Source organism: Neoarius graeffei, chromosome 1 (assembly GCF_027579695.1).
Source record: "Neoarius graeffei isolate fNeoGra1 chromosome 1, fNeoGra1.pri, whole genome shotgun sequence".
NCBI lineage: Eukaryota > Metazoa > Chordata > Actinopteri > Siluriformes > Ariidae > Neoarius > Neoarius graeffei.
The window spans coordinates 47,482,245-47,509,401 of NC_083569.1; the positions used below are offsets into that span (position 1 = coordinate 47,482,245).

Sequence of the window (27,157 nt, forward strand, 5' to 3'; positions counted from 1 at the left end):
TTCGTGCCAATCATAGCACTGAAACAGTGCTGATTAAAGTTATAAATGACATACGTCTTAATACTGATGCAGGCAAAACATTGGTCCTGGTATTACTGGACCTCAGTGCAGCTTTTGATACTGTTGATCACAACATACTGCTATATCGACTTGAACACTGGGTTGGATTGACTGGTAAAGTTATCAATTGGTTAAATTCATACTTAAAAGATAGAAGCTTCTCTGTTACCCTGGAAAATTGTTCCTCAATGTCAGTGTCCTTGACCTGTGGTGTCCCCCAGGGGTCGATTCTTTGACCATTACTTTTCAACCTTTATATGCTCCCACTTGGGCAAATTATCAATAAAAATTCAATTTTGTATCACTGCTATGCAGATGACACCCAAATTTATTTTGCTCTATCACCTAATGATTATGCCCCCCTTGAATGTCTCTACCAGTGTATCGATCAAATCAATAGCTGGATGTCACAAAATTTTCTTCAGCTGAACACGGATAAAACAGAAGTAATTCTATTTGGAAAAAAAGATGAAAGACTCAGGATTACCACTATTCTTGACACAAAAGGGATTAAAACTAAAGAAATGGTTAAAAATCTTGGTGTTTTCATTGACAGCGAGCTAAACTTTGACAGTCACATGAAAGCAATCACTAAAACGGCATTTTATCACCTAAAAAACATTTCCAAACTAAGAGGACTTGTGTCAAAAAATGATCTGGAAAAACTAATACATGCCTTCATCTCTAGTAGGGTTGATTACTGCAATGGCCTTTTCACAGGCCTGCCAAAAAAGACCATCAAACGACTTCAGCTGGTTCAAAATGCAGCGGCTAGGGTTCTCACACGAGCAAAAAGAACAGAGCACATTACTCCAGGTCTAAGGTCCCTTCACTGGCTTCCAGTAAGCTGCAGAATTGACTTTAAAGTATTGCTGCTGGTATACAAATCTCTAAATGGTACAGGGCCCAATTACCTCTCTGATACGTTGCAGCGGCCTAACCCAATCAGATCTACCAGATCAAAACAGAAAAATTTACTATTAAAACCAGTTGTTAAAACAAAGTATGGTGAAGCAGCTTTTAGCTACTATGCAGTACAGCTATGGAACCAACTGCCAGAGGACATTAAAAATGCTCCTGCTGTTGGCAGATTCAAATCTAGGTTAAAGACCAAGCTGTTTTCAGATGCTTTCTGTTAAATAATTAATATTGTCTTCTTTACATTTTTTATAATCTTTACTTTCTCTGCATGTTTTAAATTTACTTTAATTTTAACTTTATTCTATTTTATTCTTTATTCTGCTGGTTTCTTTTTTTTTCTCTCCTCCTACTTGAACTTCTACTTCATTTTATTATTTTATTTCTACTATTGTTTAATTCTTATTTTCTTTTAATTAATTGTTTTAGAATAAAAATAAAATTATCTTATGTAATTTTATTTCTCTATTGTTTACTGTTTTTGTTTTTACTTCTGTAAAGCACATTGAACTGCCATTGCGTATGAAATGTGCTAGATAAATAAACTTGCTTTGCCTTGCCTTAAAAAGATGAGAGAGGCCTGTAATTTTCATCATAGGTACACTTCAACTATGAGACAGAATGGGGGGAAAGAATCCAGGAAATCACATTGTAGGATTTTTAATGAATTAATTGGTAAATTCCTCGGTAAAATACGTATTTGGTCACCTACAAACAAGCAAGATTTCTGGCTTTCACAGACCTGTAACAACTTCTTTAAGAGGCTCCTCTGTCCTCCACTCGTTACCTGTATTAATGGCACCTGTTTGAACTCATTATCAGTATAAAAGACACCTGTCCACAACCTCAAACAGTCACACTCCAAACTCCACTATGGCCAAGACCAAAGAGCTGTCAAAGGACACCAGAAACAAAATTGTAGACCTGCACCAGGCTGGGAAGACTGAATCTGCAATAGGTAAGCAGCTTGGTGTGAAGAAATCAACTGTGGGAGCAATTATTAGAAAATGGAAGACATACAAGACCACTGATAATCTCCCTCGATCTGGGGCTCCATGCAAGCTCTCACCCCGTGGGGTCAAAATGATCACAAGAACGGTGAGCAAAAATCCCAGAACCACACGGGGGGACCTAGTGAATGACCTGCAGAGAGCTGGGACCAAAGTAACAAAGGCTACCATCAGTAACACACTACGCCGCCGGAGACTCAAATCCCGCAGTGCCAGACGTGTCCCCCTGCTTAAGCCAGTACATGTCCAGACCCGTCTGAAGTTTGCGAGAGAGCTTTTGGATGATACAGAAGAGGATTGGGAGAATGTCATATGGGCAGATGAAACCAAAATAGAACTTTTTGGTAAAAACTCAACTTGTCGTGTTTGGAGGAGAAAGAATGCTGAGTTGCATCCAAAGAACACCATACCTACTGTGAAGCATGGGGGTGGAAACATCATGCTTTGGGGCTGTTTTTCTGCAAAGGGACCAGGACAACTGATCCGTGTAAAGGAAAGAATGAATGGGGCCATGTATCGTGAGATTTTGAGTGAAAACCTCCTTCCATCAGCAAGGGCATTGAAGATGAAACGTGGCTGGGTCTTTCAGCATGACAATGATCCCAAACACACTGCCCGGGCAACGAAGGAGTGGCTTCGTAAGAAGCATTTCAAGGTCCTGGAGTGGCCTAGCCAGTCTCCAGATCTCAACCCCATAGAAAATCTTTGGAGGGAGTTGAAAGTCCGTGTTGCCCAGCGACAGCCCCAAAACATCACTGCTCTAGAGGAGATCTGCCTCCGCCGTGTTTTACAGATGATGTGGTATGCTTTGGATCATGAGCTGTACCACACCTTCGCCATACTTTTTTCTTTCCATCATTCTGGTAGAGGTTGATCTTGGTTTCATCTGTCCAAAGAATGTTCTTCCAGAACTGTGCTGGCTTTTTTAGATGATTTTTAGCAAAGTCCAATCTGGCCTTTTTATTCTTGAGGCTTATGAGTGGCTTGCACCGTGCAGTGAACCCTCTGTATTTACTTTCATGCAGTCTTCTCTTTATGGTAGATTTGGATATTGATACGCCTACCTCCTGGAGAGTGTTGTTCACTTGGTTGGCTGTTGTGAAGGGGTTTCTCTTCACCATGGAAATTATTCTGTGATCATCCACCACTGTTGTCTTCTGTGGGCATCCAGGTCTTTTTGCATTGATGAGTTCACCAGTGCTTTCTTTCTTTCTCAGGATGTACCAAACTGTAGATTTTGCCACTCCTAATATTGTAGTAATTTCTCGGATGGGTTTTTTCTGTTTTCGCAGCTTAAGGATGGCTTGTTTCACCTGCATGGAGAGCTCCTTTGACCGCATGTTTTCTTCACAGCAAAATCTTCCAAATGCAAGCACCACACCTCAAATCAACTCCAGGCCTTTTATCTGCTTAATTGAGAATGACATAACAAAGGAATTGCCCACACCTGCCCATGAAATAGCCTTGGAGTCAATTGTCCAATTACTTTTGGTCCCTTTAAAAACAGAGTGGCACATGTTAAGGAGCTGAAACTCCTAAACCCTTCATCCAATTTTAATGTGGATTCCCTCAAATGAAAGCTGAAAGTATGGACTTTATGTCCATTATATAACTATAACCTGAATATGTTTCAGTAAACCAGGTAAAAAAACAAAATTTGTGTCAGTGTTCAAATATATATGGACCTAACTCCATCTCTCATATTCATATATATATATATATATATATATATATATTTATTTATATAAAGTGTATATGTATTACACACACAGCAGATCTTCCTGAGTTATTTTTCACATTTATATATAAAATTTATTTATTTATCCATCCCGTGTCTGCTGGCATATACTCATGGACATGTGAAGACAGAGAGGTGCATCTCTATTTGGGTTTGAGCTCTTGGCTAAATGAGCTGGAAATAAGATTCTGCATGGAAATCTAAATTTTCATGAATATCACCATCACAGAAATGTAGAGGGCGGCACGGTGGTGTAGTGGTTAGCGCTGTCGCCTCACAGCAAGAAGGTCCTGGGTTCGAGCCCCGGGGCCGGCGAGGGCCTTTCTGTGTGGAGTTCGCATGTTCTCCCCGTGTCCGCGTGGGTTTCCTCCGGGTGCTCCGGTTTCCCCCACAGTCCAAAGACATGCAGGTTAGGCTAACTGGTGACTCTAAATTGACCGTAGGTGTGAATGCGAGTGTGAATGGTTGTCTGTGTCTATATGTCAGCCCTGTGATGACCTGGTGACTTGTCCAGGGTGTACCCTGCCTTTCGCCCGTAGTCAGCTGGGATAGGCTCCAGCTTGCCTGCAACCCTGTAGAAGGATAAAGCGGCTAGAGATAATGAGATGAGATGAGACAGAAATGTAGAATTAACAACCTCCACAAAGCATTGGCAAGGCTGCACAATTCAAAATCTCAGAGAAACAAAGACATTCAAAATAAGCATTTATTATAAAATTACAGAAATATAAAAGTTAACACATTTTGTTCTGCTTATGCTGAAATGGCATGTCTGAGATTTCACCAAATAGAAATTTAATTGCTGATGAAACGACGAATCAGTGGAACTGCAGATTAATGACTGAATCCACAGCCTATTTTGTGAACTCTGACCTTTTTATCTTCCCTCAAAAAAAAAAAAAAAACCATGTGCAGTACATCCTGGAACCATATTATAAAAACCACCATGACTTGTACTGAGGCAAAAACAATCACTGATTTCCAAGTCTGTACTGTTTGGAGTTCAAGCAGGCAGTATAGTTTTACGCGTTAAAGAAATAAAAGCAGAAGAATGCACAGCTCAATGCCTCAATTACGCCCCAGACATACCTGTAAACTCCTATAAAGTCTGAGGCTGGATTTTCAGCATAAAACATCTGGTTCCTGTGTGGGATCAACTCACTCAAAGGCCCATTTTAATTTCAGTTCAAAACATTATCTTTAGATATCTTCATGTTGCTTCAGTTCCAAATAATTTTCAAAGACAGGAAATGTTTTTTCTCCCCATTAATAAATCTCACACAACAGGTGGTTCAAAAAAATATCCAAAACAGATATTTCAGATATGCACGGTTTCATGCTGCCAAGCTTTCAAAATAACAGGAATCTTTTCACAAACGCTTTGTTCAAAAGTGTAGAACTGAACAGGCCTGAGCTTACTAAAAGCACTGTAGCACAAAGATAATCGTTAAATGGTAGCGCGAGCAGCACAATGAACACTCATTCTCCTAGTTGACACACTCTTCGCGTTGAGGCTTTTAGGAAACCCACCCCAGATCTCCTACTAGATTTTGAAGCTGCTTCTTGATTTGCACTCATTATTTAAAAAAAAGACTTAGAAAATGCTCACCAGCCTGAGACACACATACACGCACACCCACATTGGAGTACAAGTGTTTTGATGCAGCATATGAAAATCACTAGTATAAAAATAATACAAACTGGTACCTGAAATATTAAAACAAAAATACCGTACAATTCGGACTAAAAGCAGGATTTTCAAGTTTACCCATGTTTCATCCTCACATAAGCATACATATTAGGCAACACCAATTTAATTAGTTGGTTCTCGGAATCGCCGCTTGAAAAAAATGCAAACTGAAAAAAAAAAATCGAAATCAAACTCCTGCCAACAGAAAAGGTCATGGGACGTGAGGTCACATGACGCCGAAAACCAATCAAATCGCCCCTTTCACTTTACAGTGGTGCTTGAAAGTTTGTGAACCCTTTAGAATTTTCTATATTTCTGCATAAATATGACCTAAAACATCATCAGATTTTCACACAAGTCCTAAAAGTAGATAAAGAGAACCCAGTTAAACAAATGAGACAAAAATATTATACTTGGTCATTTATTTATTGAGGAAAACGATCCAATATTACATATCTATGGGTGGAAAAAGTATGTGAACCTCTAGGATTAGCAGTTAAAATTAGAAGGTGAAATTAGAGTCAGGTGTTTTCAATCAATGGGATGACAATCAGGTGCGAGTGGGCACCCTGTTTTATTTAAAGAACAGGGATCTATCAAAGTCTGATCTTCATAACACATGTTTGTGGAAGTGTATCATGGCACGAACAAAGGAGATTTCTGAGGACCTCAGAAAAAGCGTTGTTGATGCTCATCAGGCTGGAAAAGGTTACAAAACCATCTCTAAAGAGTTTGGACTTCACCAATCCAGTCAGACAGACTGTGTACAAATGGAGGAAATTCAAGACCATTGTTACCCTCCCCAGGAGTGGTCGACCAACAAAGAGCACTCCAAGAGCAAGGCGTGTAATAGTCAGTGAGGTCACGAAGGACCCCAGTGTAACTTCTAAGCAACTGAAGGCCTCTCTCACATTGGCTAATGTTAATGTTCATGAGTCCACCATCAGGAGAACACTGAGCAACAATGGTGTGCATGGCAGGGTTGCAAGGAGAAAGCCACTGCTCTCCAAAAAGAACATTGCTGCTCGTCTGCAGTTTGCTAAGGATCACATGGACAAGTCAGAAGGCTATTGGAAAAATGTTTTGTGGACGGATGAGACCAAAATAGAATTTTCTGGTTTAAATGAGAAGCGTTCTGTTTGTAGAAAGGAAAACACTGCATTCCAGCACAAGAACCTTATCCCATCTAGGAAACATGGTGGTGGTAGGATCATGGTTTGGGCCTGTTTTGCTGCATCTGGGCCAGGATGGCTTGCCATCATTGATGGAACAATGAATTCTGAATTATACCAGTGAATTCTAAAGGAAAATGTCAGGACATCTGTCCATGAACTGAATCTCAAGAGAAGGTGGGTCATGCAGCAAGACAACGACCCTAAGCACACAAGTCGTTCTACCAAAGAATGGTTAAAGAAGAATAAAGTTAATGTTTTGGAATGGCCAAGTCAAAGTCCTGACCTTAATCCAATCGAAATGTTGTGGAAGGACCTGAAGCGAGCAGTTCATGTGAGGAAATCCACCAACATCCCAGAGTTGAAGCTGTTCTGTACGGAGGAATGGGCTAAAATTCCTCCAAGCCGGTGTGCAGGATTGATCAACAGTGACCGGAAACATTTAGTTGCAGTTATTGCTGCACAAGAGGGTCACACCAGATACTGAAAGCAAAGGTTCACATACTTTTCCCACTCACAGATATGTAATACTGGATCATTTTCCTCAATAAATAAATGACCAAGTGTAATATTTTTGTCTCATTTGTTTAACTGGGTTCTCTTCATTTACTTTTAGGACTTGTGTGAAAATCTGATGATGTTTTAGGTCATATTTATGCAGAAATATAGAAAATTCTAAAGGGTTCACAAACTTTCAAGCACCACTGTAGATAAAGACTTGTGGAAGAAACATGCCTGTGGAGGGGAATCCTACAAAGCCTGTTTGTGATTGTTAGGATATTCAGCAAACAAAAGCATAAAATCTTTGACAGGTATGTTGAAATTCTGTTTACTGGTTTGCCTGGATTGTTTGGTCTATTTCCACTGCTAATTTTACCATCAGAGCATTTTTTTAAATTTTATTTTTATTTCGCCCGCTCGCTTCATATTTTTCCTGAAAAAAATCAGAGAACCAACTTATTAAATTGGTGTGGCCTTAGTAACCAGTCCTCAATGCAAATACAACTGATATGTGGAAAATCAGCCCATTTTATGTAACAGAACAAATGTGGTTAGGAAAAAAAAAAAAATCAATGCCATTTGAGGACCTTAAATAACAAATAAAATAAAACAAATCTCTATTATAGACCAAACCTGTTCCCACATATTAGTGGTTATACAGAAGTTGCAACAGGCTGGTTAAATGTGACGGCTGCTCGAGTGTCTGTAGTGCCGTCAACTGAGGTAATGTGACATATGTAATGCGTGTTCATGATATGTAGTGGTTTGTTACAGACACGCCACACAACAAGCAACAGACTTCCCTGATGCATGAATTGACCGATAAGGGAAGAAAGAAAGGGGGGGGGAAAAAGAGGAAAAAAATATATATATATAAAAACCACTAAAATGTTGTCCAATAAAATTCACCAGTCCTCAACTTTCCTAAACCAGAATAGAGAACTTTTCCAAAAATGAAAGTTCAAAGGACACAGTCTCGTGCCTCTCTGTAAGCAGTAACATTTCAGATACTGTGCGTTCCCCTTCTGTCACGTGCATGATTAAACTTGTCCTGAAAAACTGAAAAGTCTGTCCAATCAAATCAACCAATCATTCCCAGGTGAGGTAGGTTTCCAGAGAGGTTGAACATTGATCATGAGCTTTAAAAGTTTAATATAATAATAATAATAATAATAATAATAATAATAATAATAAACAGTAGGATGAGGCCGAGTTGCTGCCAGATGTTTGTGGCGAAGGCTGTAAATGAAAGCAGTCCTGTCAGGGTGTTGGAGGCTATCTGAGTCCCACCCTCGAGGTCATCCACTCCAGGCCCTGGCACAGCCTGAAAAGGGGGGGAGGAAACCCCACCCACAAAAAAAAACAAAACACACAGTCAGAATTTGTACATGTGTAAACTTGTCTGTCAAAGCTTTTGTGAGATACACAAGGGCCCAAGAACTGTTTTTATCAATTAAATTGGACAATCGAAAGTCACACTTGGAAGATGCTCTGGACACTTACAGTAATACATTTATGGCTGAAGACTTCAGTTAACTTGCTAACTTTAGGACTGCAGTTGTCATGAACAGTTTTGCACTCAAGTTTCCATCAATGAACAGTTGATAACTTCAACAGAACAGACTTCATGTTAAACTATAATGAATTTCCTGGTTTCAGTGTTATACTTTTGCCGCTTTTCCACTACAAACGCGGCTGAGTCGGGCTGAGCCGTGCCGTGCTGAGTCGAGCTGAGTGGGGCTGTTGGAGTTGCATTTCGACTACAACCGCGCTGAACCGTGCTGGCTGGAAGTGGGTGGACACATTGGGTGGAGTTAGCAAAAGTGGGTGGACGTCACGTGATGTCGTTAGGCGGCGCAAACAGTGACATCAGTGAGCTTTTAAGCGGTAGTCTCACGACCCGAATAGTAAACAATAAACATGGAGGACATGGAGTCGTTAGTGTTGCTGGTCTTGGTGCTGTGGCTTGTTGTCACCGACAACGCCAACAGATACTGGCAAGAGCGTATAGATGAGGCGAGGCGCATAAGGCTTCAGAAATTCTCGTAATTCGTAATAATTCTTCTTCCGGGTTTACAGATCCCAGCGTGCTCGCGGGGCGTGTGTGGGCATGTGAGGACACTCCTCCTCACCAATCAGTGCACAGGGGAGTGTCTCCTCACGCCCCTAGCCCCACTCGGCTCGGTTTGGCTCGCTTCAGCCCCACTCCAAAACCGTGCGAGTTTTGGGTGCTGAGTAGGGCTGAAGCGAGCTGAGTCGCGCCGCTCTGAGGTAGTCGAAACGCAAGCCGTGTCGGGCTGAAGTGAGCTGAAAAAGGGTAGTGGAAAAGGGCCATTTGTGACACTACAGGACACAGTTATAGAAGCAAGTTATTTATAATCACGCTATCTTATCACCCAAATGAGTGGGTTCCCTTTTTGGTCTGGTTCCTCTCGAGGTTTCTTCCTCGTGTCGTCTGAGGGAGTTTTTCATTGGCATCATCACCACAGGCTTGCTCACTGGGGATAAAATTAGCTCATGTTTAAAGCCTTTAATTTTCTGTAAAGCTGCTTTGTGACAATGTCTATTGTTAAAAGCGCTATACAAATAAACTCGACTTAAATTTTAAAATGACTGTCTTCTAAATCTTCAGTCAAAATGTGCAAACCCACCAATCATGAAGAAAATAACGGGTAGTTTCAGGAAATCGGGGAAAATGGTGGCAAAACCAACAAGAGTGCTCTGAGAGCGCAATATCCCCTGATGGCAACTAGGCCATAATGCTGGTAAAATGCAAATGAACTGAACGATATTACAATGTGCGTATTACCGACATATAACAAAGAATCCTGTCAAGTTTTGTGAAATTCCTCCAATAATTGTGAGAGGAGTCAATTTCAGGAGGTGAGCACCCTTCCCAGGACAGACATCGCCACGACATAATCCCCCTTCAGGCCTTTCAGCCAGCGGGGCATAATAAAAATTGTGAGGGAAGTTGATTTCAGAAAGCAAGCACACCTTGATGAAATTACCAAAGTACAAGTTTGTTCATAATCAAGGGCATAACTCTGGTAAAATTTGTCTAAATTAAACAAACTTTCAATAACAGTCATATAACAAAGCCTTTTGGCAAGTTTGGTGAAATTCCTAAACAAATTGTGAGAGGAGCTGATTTCAGAAGAACGTACACCCTCATGAAATTGTCAAAGTACGAGTTATTTAATCAAGGGTCAAAACTCGTAAAATTTTCACAAATGAAATTAAATCACAATATGCGTATTACTGACATATAACAAGACCTTTTGCCAAGCCTCGAGAAATTCGTCCAAAAATTGTAAGAGGAGTTGATTTCAGAAGGTGAGCACCCTTCCTGGGACGAACAGACGGACATCGCCACGAAATAATCCCCCTTCAGGCCTCTCGGCCAGCGGGGGATAAAAATGGCACATTTTCAATATTGTCCTTTTACAAATTTCAAACTTTAAAAAAAAAAAAAAAAAATCACTCTTTCATGAACATTACAATTTATTTTTAAAAAAAGTGTTCTATTTGACACTTTGCTGTATGTCTATTTAGTCTTAATTGTCGAATGCAAGAACTGGCCATGCTATCTGGGGTATGGCGTACTCACTCTCCTGGTCAATTGGGGTTACGCTCGCCACTCATGCGCTTCCGTCAGCTGGAAGACCTCACTTTCCTCAGAGCATGTTACGCTGCACTGTGACGCAGCGCAAGCAGCAGTTTAAAAAGATGTAGTTAGCTGGCTTCACGTTTCTTGGAGGAAACACGTGCTAGCCTTTACTTTGGCTATTTGCAGCCAAAATTTCAAAAACACGTCGCATTGATAATAAATATAGTGCCGGATGTTAACTATTCTGTTTACTTGTGTAGTGTAGAAGTCAGACATACATTCATAATTTATTTATTTCAGATGAATGAATTCAAAGCATTCTTCATTTACAGGGACAGAAAGTGAGGGCCCTAATTCAAATAGGAAATTTGAGGTGAAAAGTCCAAAAACAACTAATATAAGACAGGGTCCGGGGTGGAGTCTTAAAACACCTAAATAATTGTTAATCATTCCGGATTCATATATTGCTTGCTTCATCTGCCATTTTTATTGGAGAAAACTATTTTCGCAAAATTGCGAGACTCATACCAGCTATATATTTTATTTTAAAATGCAGACCTCCTATACAAAAAAAATGTGTAAAGGTTCTCAGGTTTGAATGAATGAGTCATCGTACTGTACTGACCGAGTCAATATCGTGTTTCAGTTCAATACACTACATAGTCAAAAGAATGTGGACACCTGACTTTCGCCCCATATGTGGGTTTCCCCCAAACTGATGTACAGAAAAGCACACAAATGTATAGAATATCTTTGTGTGCTGCAGTCATTATAATTTTTTTAATTTTCATTAGTTTATTTTTATTTAGTGCATCAGTTTTGTTGTTATATATAATTTAAGTTTAGTTTTACAAGTGCACAAATCGTTTGTTTTATTTTATTTTGAGGAACTGACTAGTTTTAGTTTTTCAGGTACTGCACAGTCATAGACATCCCATAATAACTAGATCAGACAAGTCATTTACTGTTCAGCTGTCACATATTGCGTTTCTGAATATACAGTAGGTGTATGATTAGCGGAAATGAAAATCTCAGAGGATTTGTGATCACGTTTATATTTATAGCCAAGATGAAAGAAATCCATGTTTGCTCAACTAAATGAAACTGAATATGACGACAGGTCCGACCCTCGTGTTTTACTGTAGGCTTTTCAAATAGAGAATCTTTTATTCCTTCCATCCATCCATTATCTGAATCTCCCCAGGATTATTTTCCTTTATGCACATCTTCAGGTGGTGTACTGCAACTGTGTAAAGTTTCATCAAAATTCATCAAACCGTTCAGGAGGAGTTGCGCTTACAGGACAGACAGACAGGGTGATTCCTATACCCCCCCCCCCCGCTAGTTTTGATTAACTATTAACCCTGGTATGCTGCAGCATTACGGTTTCCTTTTACTGAAACTAAAAAGCCCAAACCTGTTCCAGCATGACAACGCGCCTGTGCACAAAGCAAAAGAACTCTGACCTCAACCCCACTGAACCATTGGGATGAACTAGAATGCTGACTGCACCCTAAGCCTCCATACTCGACATCCGCGCCTGCTTTTACTAACGCTCTTGTTGCTGAATAAGCAAATCCCCACAGCCATGTTATGCCTTTCCAAAGTGTGGCGGCTATTCTAAGAGCAAACTGGGAATAAATCTGGACTGGGATGTTCAATAAGCACAGGAGTGTGATGCTTGCTCACTTTTGTCCATACAGTGTAATGAAGGAGGAGGAGGGAGGAGAAAAAAAAAAATCATATGAACAGCATGCACAAGTGTGTGACCCTCACCCTTCTCCTGTAAGAGCACAGCAGGACTGAATGTGCCAGGGATGGTCTTTGATGGAGCTGAGGGTCAGGTATTTCGAGATCTCTGCCGCAGACATGCACCCCTTCATATCCTGCTTATTGGCAAAAATCAACACTGCGGCTTTACGCAAATCCTGAGAAAGACAAAAAAAAGAGCGCGAGAGAGTGAAAGGGATATTTTGAAGACCGACAGTATGTAAAACTACTTACTTAACCGCTAAAACATTAAAAGCAAGTTGTTACCAAAAGGTGTCCACTTAAAATAGCAGCCTGCCTGATAGAGCTCTGCCATTCACATTTAAGATTAAGACCAACACCAGGATAAACTACTCGGTCAGTACCGAGCACTTGGAATTTAACAGATTAGTTTAACCACTGGATTTTTTACTGAATTGAAATAAGGTTGAAAAGATCAAGAATAAACCTTGTGATCTATACACCAGCACAGAAAAATAGGTCGTCCACGTGCAAGTGTTTACCTCATGCGCCAACATTCTGTACAGCTCCTCTTTAGAGATCGCGAGTCTTTCTCTGTCTGTACTGTCCACTACCAGGATGATGAACTGTAGACAAGACAGATAGAAAAGCTCACAATGTTATCACTCACATTCAGTGTCCCCCCCTGGGTTCTGAAAAATATTCTCCACTTTTTTCCATTGAAAAATCAAGTCAAAGAAGCATCCTTCACTTTCTCTTCTAATTTTCCTTCACTTTGTCTATTTTTTTCTTAGTTATCGATATATCAAAGTGGACTTAATACAGATTTATACCAACCAAACTGGCACAATTCAAAATATTTATATGGGTCTCTCCAGTACATATAAAAATTTGAGATCCACTCCAGGATCTGATAAAGACTTGATTTTGGGCAGCCTGTGCACCATCAAGCTAAAATAAACCTCTTTAGTTTGAGCTTACTTCAGGATATTTTATCATGGAATTATTTAAAAGCGGTATTCGGATTCCCTTTACCTTATACTTCAACACAAAACCTGATTTACAATTGAACAGAGACAAGAAGAATCTTGGAACAACCAACAGTGAAGGAATTCAAATTTCCCGTCAATTTATGAAACGAACACATGACACGACACTGCGTTTTTGATCACGTGTTGGCCACGGGAACTCAACCATGGATGCAAACAGCGCGCCTTTTGGCGGATGCCGCCTTTTTCACGGCTGTCTGGGGGACTTGTGTGAATCGCGCAGATCCGATGAGTTTTTTTTTTTTTTTTTTGGGGGGGGGGGGGGGGGTTGGAGTGTCTGATTATAATTTCATCAAAGTAAATTCTGTATTAAAATTACTAGATAAGCAAATGCCATTACAGTCCATGAAACATAGGAAGTATAAGTATGAGAAGAAAACAGTAAATCAGAAAGCTGCGCACGTAAAGCCAATTACGTAACTTACATAACTTATGTTGGACTGATGGAAATCCTTGCGCGTGCAGTGAAGTGCAGCCAGCAGCAGATAATGGCGCGCAGCCAATTGGCTTTACGTGCGCAGCTTTCTGATTTACTGTTTTCTTCTCATACTTATACTTCCTATGTTTCATGGACTGTAACGGCATTTGCTTATCTAGTAATTTTAATACAGAATTTACTTTGATGAAATTATAAATCAGACACTCCAATGCCCCCCCCCCCCCAAAAAAAAAAAACCACACTCATCGGATCTGCGTGATTCACACAAGGCCCCCAGGCAGCCGTGAAAAAGGCGGCATCCGCCAAAAGGCACGCCATTTGCATCCATGCTCAACACAGCTCCCTTCAGTCGCTTGCCAGCTGACAGCACTTTCACTTTGCCATTTTTTTTTTTTTAAACCGAGCCCTGTATTACTGACACTGCCTGATGTGCTTGGGGACGCTAGGGGCTCGGAGTGTGTTTCCCCCGTAGCTGTTTCACCCCTTAAAATCATCTTCAGTGCTTGAAGAAGCCCAAAAAAAAAAAACTTAATCAGGTTCGACTGTGCCATTGTTTGGTTCATGCAGAGATAATTACACCACTACACCAGACCGATTAAGACACACTGTGATTAATCAGAAGCTTGTTGCTCATTTGGCCATTATGTGTAGTCGATTTTTATTGGTCACAAGCACATGCTCATTGTTTACTGCCTCTTCACTGGGGTTGGATTTCAGCAAACGGAGGGATTTCTAGAAAAGCTGACTTATGATAAAGATGACAAATACATGGTCACTGTGACAACTGTGAGTAATTTTCTCTTCATCACTGATGGATTATATTCGTCAGTGATGAGTGCCAGCGGCAACGCTGACGTTACAGTTAGTGCTGTAAAAAACGCAGTCACAATGAAGAGGGCGTCATGTTTGAGAAGAGCACGGTGAGAGTTGTTCTGCATGTCCTTGCCTGCCAGCACATGTACATGAGAATGTGTATGCGTGTTGCACAGAGTGCAGTGGTTTGGAACAGCAGTCAGTAGCAGCCCCCACCATCTCGACCTTTCGCACACAAATTGTTTTGCTTCGGTTTCTGTGACGCCCTTTCACTCAGTCCTCTTTGTCAGATGGTCAACTTTGACCTTTGAGTCTGTTACATGCACACAGCAGCTGAGCTTTGGATCAACACAGTTCACAGCATTCATCAATGTGACGGTACACACCGATACACTCGCTTACAATAGCTGGTCCACTCGGTCAGCTCCAGCAAATCAGAATTAGCTGAAACAGCACAGTTGGCGAAACCTATACTTTTGTGGTATATTTTAGTCTCAAGTATTGTTTGTGTTGTTCATTACTACACAAGAAAAACCAACTTTCGGCTTCTGATAACTCTCTGTAATATAGATATCGCCGCCCGGCCTTAAAGGAACAGTCCACCGTATTTCCATAATGAAATATGCTCTTACCTGAATTGAGACGAGCTGCTCCGTACCTCTCCGAGCTTTGCGCGACCTCCCAGTTAGTCAGACGCAGTCAGACGCGCGGTCACTCCTGTTAGCAATGTAGCTAGGCTCAGTATGGCCAACGGTATTTTTTGGGGCTGTAGTTAGATGTGACCAAACTCTTCCGCATTTTTCCTGTTTACATAGGTTTATATGACCAGTGATATGAAACAAGTTCAGTTACACAAATTGAAACGTAGCAATTTTCTATGCTATGGAAAGTGCGCACTATAATGACAGGCGTACTAACACCTTCTGCGTGCTTCGGCAGCGCATTGATACGGAGCTCAGATATCAATGCGCTGCTGAAGCGTGCAGAAGGTGTTAGTATGCCTGTCATTATAGTGCGGACTTTCCACAGCATAGAAAATCGCTACGTTTCAATTTTTTTAACTAAACTTTTTTCATGTCACTGGTCATATAAACCTATGTAAACAGGAAAAACGTGGAAGAGTTTGGTCACATCTAACTACAGCCCCAAAAAATACCGTTGGCCATGCTGAGCCTAGCTACATTGCTAACAGGAGTGACAGCGCGTCTGACTGCCTGGGAGGTCGCGCAAAGCTCGGACAGGTACGGAGCAGCTCGTCTCAATTCAGGTAAGAGCATATTTCATTATGGAAGTACGGTGGACTGTTCCTTTAAAGTGGTGCTCCTGATGAGCGTATGAGCAAAAATATTTGCAAGGGCACAAAAATCAACCTGAATATCCACAACTTTCCCGAACTCTGACCTTTCCCACGATTCATTACAGTGTCATAGCAGAAGCCAGGATCTTTCTTCCGCACCACTGTGTTGACATTTGTAGCTAATGCTAACTGCTATGTAGGTAAGCTCAAAAATGGTGACACTGGTCTAATTTTCTGACATGCTCTGGGGATAATACAATCAAAGTGCCCCATCTGTCTACCCTCACGGAATGGAGAGACGACAGGAAGTTGTGGCCCGACATCAGCTATGTTGACACTGTCAATTATTTTATTCTTCGTGAGGGCATTGATTGCGAGGAGCTAAGGAACGAAAAAAAAAAAAGCACAGAGGGGTACAATTATCTACACAGTAATAAAATTGGCAAAACTGTGTGTAAACGAGAGGGCGGGTTTGTTTGCTTAACCCTCTGGGGTCTGAGGGTATTTTCGACACTCTAATGATTTTGGCATGCTCTGATTTTGTTGCCAATTTCAATAAATCTAAGCAGCATTTTCAAAGTCATATGACTTTTTTTGTATTCAGCACAAGTTCAGCTACAATAATATCCATGCAGTATGTATGTCATGATTGTACTTAAAAAAAAAAAAAAAAAAAGAAATAAAGCTGCTGTAAAAAGCAGTTTTAGAACTGTGTTGGAAGGTGTGAAAAAAACATGACCTTACCCATTGTGTCAAACCGTTTTTGGTCACTTGAGGTGATTCTGTTCAGTCTTAAGAATGTATCAAGCACACAAACTTACAGCATATATGCAGAGCCATGGCCTCACTTTCTGTTTATAAATGCCCTGAGACCTAAAGAACAGCATAGGAATAGTTTTAAGCGCTAAGAATAAATCGAATATAGTAATTTTTATGATTAAAATGATTCATATAGGTAGCGGTCTGAGTGAATGACCTTGACATCTGTGACGTCACCGTGGTAAGGCTATCAGTCTCATCGCCATTTCCGCTATACTAAAACACAGAGCTGACTGCAACTCTGATCCTCCATTTTGAGCTAATTTATCACCATGCCACGTAGATGTGTTGCTGGCGGGTGCGGCAACACAACGGAAGGTGGATTTACGTTGCATTCATGGCCCAAGAATGTTCAAACTGCAAAGATTTGGACACGTTTTGTGAGAAGTTCACGGACACATTGGGCGCCTACAAAGTGGTCTCTCCTCTGCTCTGCACATTTTACTGAAGACTCGTACGAGACCTCTGATCTGTTGAGGAGCGTTGGTTATAAGCCTGTACTGAAAGAGGGTGCAGTACTAGTCTGGCTAACGCGACTTCAAAGCTCTGCGAGCATTTGGTCTGGTAAAGATATTAAGCCCAACCGTTTCCCAAAGGCGTGGTTGACCCGCCTCCCTGAAATGCCTCAGTTTGCTACTGGTCGAAGCCAGAAAAGGCTGTGACGAAGCTTAAACCAATCACATCACTCTTTCCTCTGACGAATGTGACGCGACGGAAACTGCTTGAGTAACAGGAAGAAGATAAATACCTCCAGGGCTGCTCTTTGCTCCGTTTTCAATGAGAACTTCCCGTTGAATGCTTTCAATACAGCATCTACCGCTGTGTCAAAGGCTTGCCACTGCTCCATGTTCGTAATGTTTCTAGTGAATGAAGCGCTTCCGGCGTAGATTCTGTAAACAACCTATGGCTTCCGGTCGCAGTTCTACTACGTCACTGCCTTGAACACGCCTCTACCCAGGGCCGTTGGAGATGCTCAAAGTTGATTGGCTCCCGATTTTTCAGGAGCTTGGAAGAGCTGGAGATAGCTTGCCTTGCCAGACTAAGCTTGCAACAGGCCCTCGTGCTGCGTCACACTTAGGATGGACGGGCCCAGGCTAGTGCAATACCAACAATTAAAGGAAAAGAAAACTACAAGAGAAGGAAAGCAAGTTCAGTTACACCAGTTCTCCTGGAGTGTGAACTGAGCAGTAATGGCGGAGTACTCAGTATGGAGAAAATGGAGAATGAGTGGACCAGCCGTCAGATTTCTCCGCTGGATATGCTTGCCTCAGCAGCAATACCTCGCCCTTACATGGAAGAAGCGAATGAACGAAGAACTGAAAGTCAGACTGTTTCAAAACAATTGGCCACAAGATCGGCTTTCAAGAAGCGAGAACATAGACGGGTAAGATGCGACTCTCATTTGGATACATACCACCATCAATCGTTGTTTACCTGCATTAAGATTAATACATGTAACTTGTATTGTGTTTTTAAGTTACCAGTATAAGATTATTTAATTTGCTTCAGAATGTGATTTGTCTCAGTTCATCTGATTATTTAATTAGCCTTTTACGTTTTATCAGTGAAAATGCATGTATGGTGCATAAGTTATAACGCCTACCCTGTTTTAATGAGAGTCACATGAGACTGTCTGTTCAATTCCATCCATTTCTCTAGACAGCTTTGTTCTCTGGCTTTATTTCATAAGGTGGGGGCCTCTGTGGCCGACGTGTTACTATCGGATTCACTTTCTGATGGTTTGAACTGATACGGTTCTACGTGTATAGCAGTAGCATGTACACACACTCCAATTTCAGGACTATCACAGGCAGATGTATTACTATCTGAGGAATCCGAAGAATCTCCAATAAATCCGAACGAAGAGGCCACTCCCACCTGCCGAGCCTAGCTTTGGTCTATAGCGCCGGCTCCCGCTGTGACGTCACGCACTCAGGGCTGGCTCAGCAGGGCAGCTCGAATGCCAACTTTGCGGTTGATTTTAACTCTCAAAAATGTATTTTTTTTTTATTCACAATTATGCAGCATACAGGAGTCAAGGATGGAGATACTATCCACTCAGAAATTTATTTAAAAATAAAAGGTTCTGCTTGGGCGGCACAGTGGTGTAGTGGTTAGCACTGTCACCTCACAGCAAGAAGGTCCTGGGTTCGAGCCCAGTGGCTGACGGGAGCCTTTCTGTGTGGAGTTTGCGTGGGTTTCCTCTGGGTGCTCCGGTTTCCCCCACAGTCCAAAGGCATGTAACTGGTGGCTCTAAATTGACCGTAGGTGTGAATGAGTGTGTGAATGGTTGTCTGTGTCTACGTGTCAGCCCTGCGATGACTTGGCAACTTGTCCAGGGTGTACCCCGCCTCTCGCCCATAGTCAGCTGGGATAGGCTCCAGCTTGCCTGCGACCCTGAAGGACAGGATAATGGATGGATGAAGGTTCTGCATATCTCCTTTAAATCTGATCCACTGATTTGGACAATTAACTGGCCATCAAAAAAATGTATGTCCTATTGTTTTGGGATAAAGGGTTGGCAGTGGGAGGGGTATTCAAAGAGTAAAAAATTTCCATTCATTCAATGAGAAAAAAAAAAAAAAAAAAAAAAAAAAGTGAAAACCCCTCCCACTGCCATCTCTTAATCCCATTAGATTAACTCTTAAATCACAATGGGTAAGGTCATGTTTTTTCACACATTCCACCACGGTTCAAAAACTGCTTTTTACACCAGCTTCATTTATCTGGCATTTGACTTTATTTTGGTATTTGACTCTATTCAGTGTGTCTTGAAACTAACTCTTGGACTATTTTACTCAGTTCAGAGCCACAACCAACTCTTACTCTGTTACACAATTACTCTAATTTTGCTCCGACTCCAAATTTTACTCTCAACTCAAAATGAAGCAAAATTAACTATTTTGAGGAAAATACTTTTAACTCTGGAAAAATTGCTGTCATTTTTCCTGTGTATGCACTACAGTGCACGCATATCAACCATCCACCCATCCGTAACACATCTGTAGCCGCTTATCAACCAATCTTCTCATAATAAATGGAAGAAATATTTACACTTAAGTTGATCTTTGGCTGGATCAAGTCAAAGTTTAAAAAAAAAAACCCACAAGCCATCGCTCATCATCAATGTCGCAGTTCTCAAGACTGAATTGAATCGCTGTACTGAATCCTCCGAAGCGCATAAAATCTGTGTGTCATCTCGTAACAAGTTTTACCTCCAAATAGCCTGAACTATGTCTGACGGATTTTATCCTGTTCACGGTGGGCGTTCCCACCGCAAAAGAGAAACCAGTCGAAACTGAAAGAGTGAAAGTGATTATCATGCTGTTACCATGTGAACAGTCTTTTATGAATGTGTAAGTGGGCGCTCAGCGCTCTGATTCTGGTGTGATTGAGTAAGGTGACAAGTTTTATGTTTCATATAATTTAGGTCATTTTAAAAACTATTATATTATTTGGCAGTGGGCACATCAGAAAGTGTAAAGTTTGTCAATATGTTTAGCATGCTTGTATGATAAAAACTCAAAGATGTTTATCTAAATACATGACCTACTCATTCTAAACCTGTTGAGCTTTGACAGCGAAGCTCTCGACCCCAGAGGGTTAAAAGCAGAGGCTGAGCCTAGCCAGAGCAAAAAAAGGGAAATCCTGCAGTCATGCAGCAGCTATCAGAGTAGAGCAATTACATTGGTTTACTAATAAATGTAGTGTTTATATATTGTACGCCACTTTGGATAAAAGTGTCTGCCAAATACCATATAGGCTCAATGTGTAGGCTGAAGAAGAAAAAGCTAGGAGAGAAGCATAGGCTAACCATTTTAATGTAAATGCTGTCAAACTTTGAAAACAAACATACCATACTTAAATAATTTCTTGTCTATGTATTTGTCCAAGCGTCTTCAACTTTTAACCTGCTCTGATCATTCCAGAAAAATATATATTATTTACCAGCTTAAGGTCGGTCCGTATCGTGAAATACCGTGACCGAGGTCTTGAAAATGGTGACCGAGGCCTCTGGGCCGAGGTCAGTATTCAAGGCCGAGGTCACGGTATTTCACGATACGGACCGACCTTAAGCTGGTAAATAATTTTTTTTTCTTTACCAAATTCTAACAGAAAATGAGAGCGCCCGAAAGGGAAACCATATTTAGAACAAACCTGCTACAAGCTCGTCAAAAACCTGTTTGACAAACTACGTCAGCTTGGAATTTAAAAAAAATAAACTTGATCGAGGAGACACAAAACCAGGTGCTTTTGCTTTGAACACTGTCGTTATCGCTCTCCATGCTATAAAATTAATGCTATTATACTGAGAAATGCGAAAATAAATGATAAAAAATTAATACTATGTTGCTGTTGTGAATGAGCAAGTCGCCAAAGGTCCGTAACCGGGGTCCGGATCGTAGGATTCCAGACTGCTCGCGAGCCAATCAGAGCGCACAATTTGATGGAAACCGGACCGTGAAAAAAGTAACAGATGGTATTTGTAGGTTATTTGTTTAGACTAGTACTTCAGCACTGGTCGCTCTTGGATTCTCTTGGCTACTGAGGCTACATGCACTTATCGTTAGTTACTTTGAATAAAAATGTCAGCCAAATAACTGTTATGTAGTGTAATGTTTGAATAATGTACAATAACTAAACAATTACACAGAATTAGATATTGATTCAGGTTCAAAATGCAGTGGTTAGTGGAAAGACAGGAATCATGTGTACAGAAGAGCAGTGTATGGTCCTGGACAACGCGTCTTGCGAGTCCGTTTTTTGTGCTCAAAACAGATTCCATTCATAAAATCTTTAAGCTTTTGCGAGTTGTTTGTGCACCTGATGACGGCATGCGTTGAACCAGAAAAAGATGTTATCCTCTGACTAAAACATGGTTATCGTAACTACCTCTGCTCGGTTCCCTCAGCCGTAGCTGCTTGGATAAACCGGAACTCAAAGACTGTATCCGGGAGAGGCGAGTGTCATGGCGACCCCTACTGTCTCTCGCAGGAAAGTTGTGGATAATAATACTACATTTGAACCACTCACTAGTGTCGCAGATTTCATGTCAATAAATTGCTGCATTGTCTTGTGACAGCGTTTTCAATAAAACTCTTCCTGCACTTACATCCGTCTATCGCCCGGACATGACAGTTTTGGTCAATGGTCCAACAAGCTAGTGGACTAAAAATTGTTTTAACTAGTTTTATATGAAACTCTTGTGAATATTTTCTGTAAAATGTGTCAGTAAATAATCCCATGTTATTTTTTTTTAGAAAGCAAATTAAAAATAAGCACTGGATAACATCCCAGCTATCGGACATAAATGTAAAAATTTCACTGGCCGGTGGTCAAGTTTTTGAGATCCACTATGTTGCCTTGCACTTATGATCGGGTTCCCTGACGTGGTACATGTACGTACAGACGTCGTTTGGTCAAGCCATCAAAAAATCAGGTTGATGCATTTCTCTTAAGTATGGCGCTCCACGCTGTCGCCTCACAGCAAGAAGGTCCTGGGTTCGAGCCCCGGGGCCGGCGAGGGCCTTTCTGTGTGGAGTTTGCATGTTCTCCCCGTGTCCGCGTGGGTTTCCTCCGGGTGCTCCGGTTTCCCCCACAGTCCAAAGACATGCAGGTTAGGTTAACTGGTGACTCTAAATTGAGCGTAGGTGTGAATGTGAGTGTGAATGGTTGTCTGTGTCTATGTGTCAGCCCTGTGATGACCTGGCGACTTGTCCAGGGTGTACCCCGCCTTTCGCCCGTAGTCAGCTGGGATAGGCTCCAGCTTGCCTGCGACCCTGTAGAAGGATAAAGCGGCTAGAGATAATGAGATGAGATGGCGCTCCACTCCACATGCACTATAAAATTTAAATACATGTGAAAGTTCTTTTCCCTCACGTTATCGGTGCTTTCTCAAATTATTTGAAGACTTATTAAAATGACAATTTAATTTAGCAAAAATCAATCATTTTTCCAGAAAAAAACTGACATAATAAAAACAAGAAGAAAAGAGCTCGGTCATATCGCTGAAGAGTACAGTGTGTAGAATTCTACTGTAATTAGTATGTTGGGGGAGAGTCATTCTGAAAGGGTACCTCAGTGTTGGAGTAGTAGGTGTTCCAAGAGGACCGAAGACTCTCCTGGCCACCAATGTCCCACATTAAGAAGTGTGTATTCTTCACGACGATCTCTTCAACGTTGCTGCCAATTGTCGGAGACGTGTGGACGACCTCTTTCATCAAGCTGCATGACAAACAGGAGCACTGCTGAACATATCCTGCTCTTCACAACTAGTGAGAATCGTTTCATTTATTATTAAAACAAAAACACACACACACACCCGAGCACTACTTACAACTGGTAAAGAATGGTCGTCTTTCCAGCATTGTCAAGACCTACGATGATCACCTTGTGTTCTGTAGATCAGAGAGAAAAACAGGTTGAGAAAATGCATTAACCCCATGTGCAGCTCAACGCGAGCTGTGATTTCTGGCTACAGAAGGCAAAGCAACCATTAAAGGAGAACTGAAGGCAAATTTATCATCAAAATTCTATTTCTCTCATTTTATTAAATATAGGAATGCATTTCTGACAGCTATTTTGTCACTGCTACAGCAAGTTATGAGCATTTGAAATATGCTCCTGTGTTTCCGCTATGTACAATTGGCTGCGGCGGGCCGCCGCACCTTGATTTTTGCCACCGCACCTTCAGGAATACCCCTAGGAGCTATATGTATTCGACTACATTACCCGTTGCTTGCCCAGTCTTTGCGTTTGGGGCAACGCGCAGTTCCACTGGTCGAGCTAGCAGTTACTTGATTGGTTTCCACGGGTCGCCATGGGCTCTGATTGGACAACGTTCTGCCTAGAGCAGCGTAGCCAAGCCAACCTGAGGTAAACTAACTGCTACGTTTTCTTCGCCAATTGTCGGGAGAATTAACGATGAATAATCGAATAATAATTAACATCTTTATATTAAAGTAATCATAATTATTGCTATAATTTATCCTATTAGATTCCATGTCAGCCGGCGTCGGCCGTATTGTATCCCATAGCGGCCGGCGTCGGTGTTTTAATAGGCTATATAGGTGAACGGACAACGCCATCATCCCATTTACAGATAAGCCTAAATACTCTTAAGATCAATATTTCAGACCCTCTTCGATTTATTTTCATAATAAAAACACGTCTTTGTAATCAATTATTTTTAGATATTTTAGTTTTACTACAGATCTTGCGGCTTGCGAGCCGTCCTTGGATACAAACCACAGGTTCTATCTGATAGCCTATACACTAAATATCGAAACTTCAGACCCTCTTCGGTGTGTTTTTAGAACCAAAGCCATAACGTTTGTATTTAACTATCTTAGTTTTACTATGAGATGTTCCAGCTCCTTCTTGTCCAACACCGAGTCGATAGTTGGAATTGAGATGAACCGCCACCGTCATTTTACAAGGCTCCGGTGCGCGCTGTTCAAATGGTAGGCTACATCATTTTTGTTGTGGATGAATTGTATTTATACGCTCCATTATAGTGATGACAGTAAACTTGGACATTTAAAAATGGTCCCACGCCACACTTCGCCGTAGTGCTTCATGTTGATTTTTAAGCGACTGACCTACGCTACGGAAGCTCGTAGGTAACTGAAGCCAGGGTACGGCCAAATGTTTGTCCGTGACAGACAGCGAAATTCATTGCTTGAAGACTTGCACTACGCTAGGGCTTTGACCTTGGCCCAAAAATCATATTCGAAGTTCGTTTGGAAATTAATCTAGACATTCGAATAGTATTCGAACTTTTATTAATTATATTATTCTTAAATGCCTCACTAACACCTCGGCATCAAAATTAAATATGATATTCAGTCCACCAGGGGGCAGTGTTCAGTCAATGTCAATAAGATTACGTGCAGGAAATATGAAATATTCAGGCGTGTTTTTACAATCACTACTAATGAAACGTGCAGTGTCGTAGTAATTGGCATTATACCGGCTGACACTTTTAACGTTACATAATCCACAAACTTCGTCGTTTGTCCGTTGCCTTTTTTGTGTGAAACGCTGTTCCTTCGGTTTCCTGGTTGCTTGTACTGATGAAAGCCTCTAAACTGTAGCCTCACTCACTACGTTTACATGCACATAGAGAGAATCGAATTTCTGCCGTTGCTCGACTGAAATCGAAGTTCAAAATGCCATGTATACACCTTAATTCGGCTGAAATTGAACCGAACTTGATTTCTCGGAATCGAGCTACACGACCTAGTTTATGCGATTTCTGCCGAGCTACTTTGTGCATGTAAACCCTATCGAACTACTTCCGGAAGTGACGAGTGACGAGACCACAGGCAGGAAACAACAGCCTCGGTCGGCATGACAACAAATCATGACAACGGCATGAATCTTTTCTTTTTGTGGCATTGTTTGCACTGTTAAAATTTAGCTCACTTACTGTATCACCAAATACATCTGTACAGCTGGTGCATAGCTGTGAACTGTGTACATAAACAAGTCATTGTATTTGTGTGTGTGTATATATATATATATATATATATATATATATATATATATATATATATATATATATATGTGTCCAACATCTGAAGAATGTCAATAAAAACAAAACAATTGAACTTTTTGTGTGTTTATTAAGACATAAGTTAAATTGTAAGCAAAAAATGGACTTTAAAAAAATATTATTGTGCAAAATAAGTTGTCTTACAAAACAGTGGTCTGCGCCGGACAGTTTGTAGCCATAGTCTGTTAGAGCAAGCCGAACAGCTTGAACACGGAACTGCTAGTGTTGCCAGATTGGGGGTTTTAAGTGCATTTTAGCGGATTTGAACATGTTTTGGGCTGGAAAACGTCAGCAGTATCTGGCAACACTATAGCTCTTCTTCATGACGACAACCGGAAGTGTACCAACACGATGGGGCGTGTAGCGCCACGTGTGGCTCGGGTGCACAATGCACCTTGCACAATAGCCCGATTTCACTTGTGCATGTAGGATTGGATTTCTCTGGCACCCCTGCTGGGACCCTTTGCTCGATTACCAACAGCAGCTCGATTTGGACGTGCATGTAAACGTACTGACTGACAATCAAAGGGGAACGTTTACAAAATGAGCAGGTACTGCTAGGCCTACACCTAATCTGTGAGTTTATAACACTGCCGTTCCGAGCCCATTCGTGTTGGCTTTTGAGAATGTTTGTTTTGAATGAGACCGGCGTCAGCTGTCATGTCACTGCTTCCTGCTCGCATCTCTGATTCACAATTCAAACAAACACGGACACGATATGTTATAAGATCACAGATTAGTTTTACGTGCTCACTTCGTTAACTTATGAACTTCATGGTATGTAAATTCCACCATGTGTAGGCTAAATTAATTTAGGCCTATAGGCTACTTGCGCAAGTAAGCTAATAGCTTTTTTTTTTTTAGTTTTTTTTTTTTTTAGCAACTATCCCAAGTTGACAAAAATAACAGTGCATGAAAGCATTACTGCGCAGTGTCGCATAGTCAGCTTGACGCTAACGTCTACAGGTGCCCAGATAAGACAAAAGACAACGACCTTCGCAATTCACATAAATTCCACAGACGTTAAAAAAAAAAAAAAAAAACCTGCGACCTGAACTGAAAACGTTTACAACCACATTCACAAAAATAAAAGAATTATGCCTAATGATACCATATACAGGTTCGAATATTTAGAGCTGCCTAATATTCGTTCGAACATCTTTTTTCACAACATTCGAATTGTATTCGAATATCGAAGTTCGAAGTCAAAGCCCTACACTACGCACAACACAACAACCTATAGGCTATTCATTTTTGTCGATGAACATGAACGTCATTCTTCTTAACGAAATTCTTAATGGTCAATTATCGATTAATCTAGGCTATTGGTTATGTGATGTCCATCCCTAATTCGAGCATACACAGTTGCAGAAAGTACAACACCGACGCGAGTTTTTAAACACAGCCCTTTTTCCGAACGTCAGTGGGTGTGTGAGATCATCTGCGAAATGCCATTTCAGATCAGAAATGATCAAAGCCACGTTAATTTCAAAATGTCCATGTAAATGTTTTGAAAATATGAACATTTTAGGCAGGTAGCAGTAATCAAGCAGGAGAGCAAAGCAGACTGCCAGAACAGGAAAGAGAATGTGAAAAGAGGGAAGAGAGAGAGAGAGGAGAGCAGCCAAAAGAAGGGCAAACACAGGGCCACAGGCTGGGACCCTACATGTGTTGACAAGCCCAGATACAAACCTTGGCTTTACCACACTGACTATGGCAAGTATTCTGTGGCTACTTTAATATCAACCAATTC

General features: G+C 41.1%; 1 protein-coding gene across 1 annotated transcript in view; it reads right to left on the minus strand.

Annotated features, from left to right (window-relative positions):
- Positions 1-7,240: 7,240 nt before the first annotated feature.
- Positions 7,241-27,157, minus strand: part of arl8 (ADP-ribosylation factor-like 8) — a 48,356-nt gene continuing 28,439 nt past the window's right edge. Inside the window, exons 2-6 of the mRNA XM_060932783.1 lie at positions 23,185-23,245; positions 22,925-23,072; positions 12,973-13,056; positions 12,476-12,627; positions 7,241-8,413 (exon numbers count right to left, since the gene is read on the minus strand). Coding sequence (XP_060788766.1) covers positions 8,365-8,413; positions 12,476-12,627; positions 12,973-13,056; positions 22,925-23,072; positions 23,185-23,245 — 494 coding nt within the window. The 3' untranslated portion in view covers positions 7,241-8,364. The remainder of the gene's footprint in view (positions 8,414-12,475; positions 12,628-12,972; positions 13,057-22,924; positions 23,073-23,184; positions 23,246-27,157) is intronic.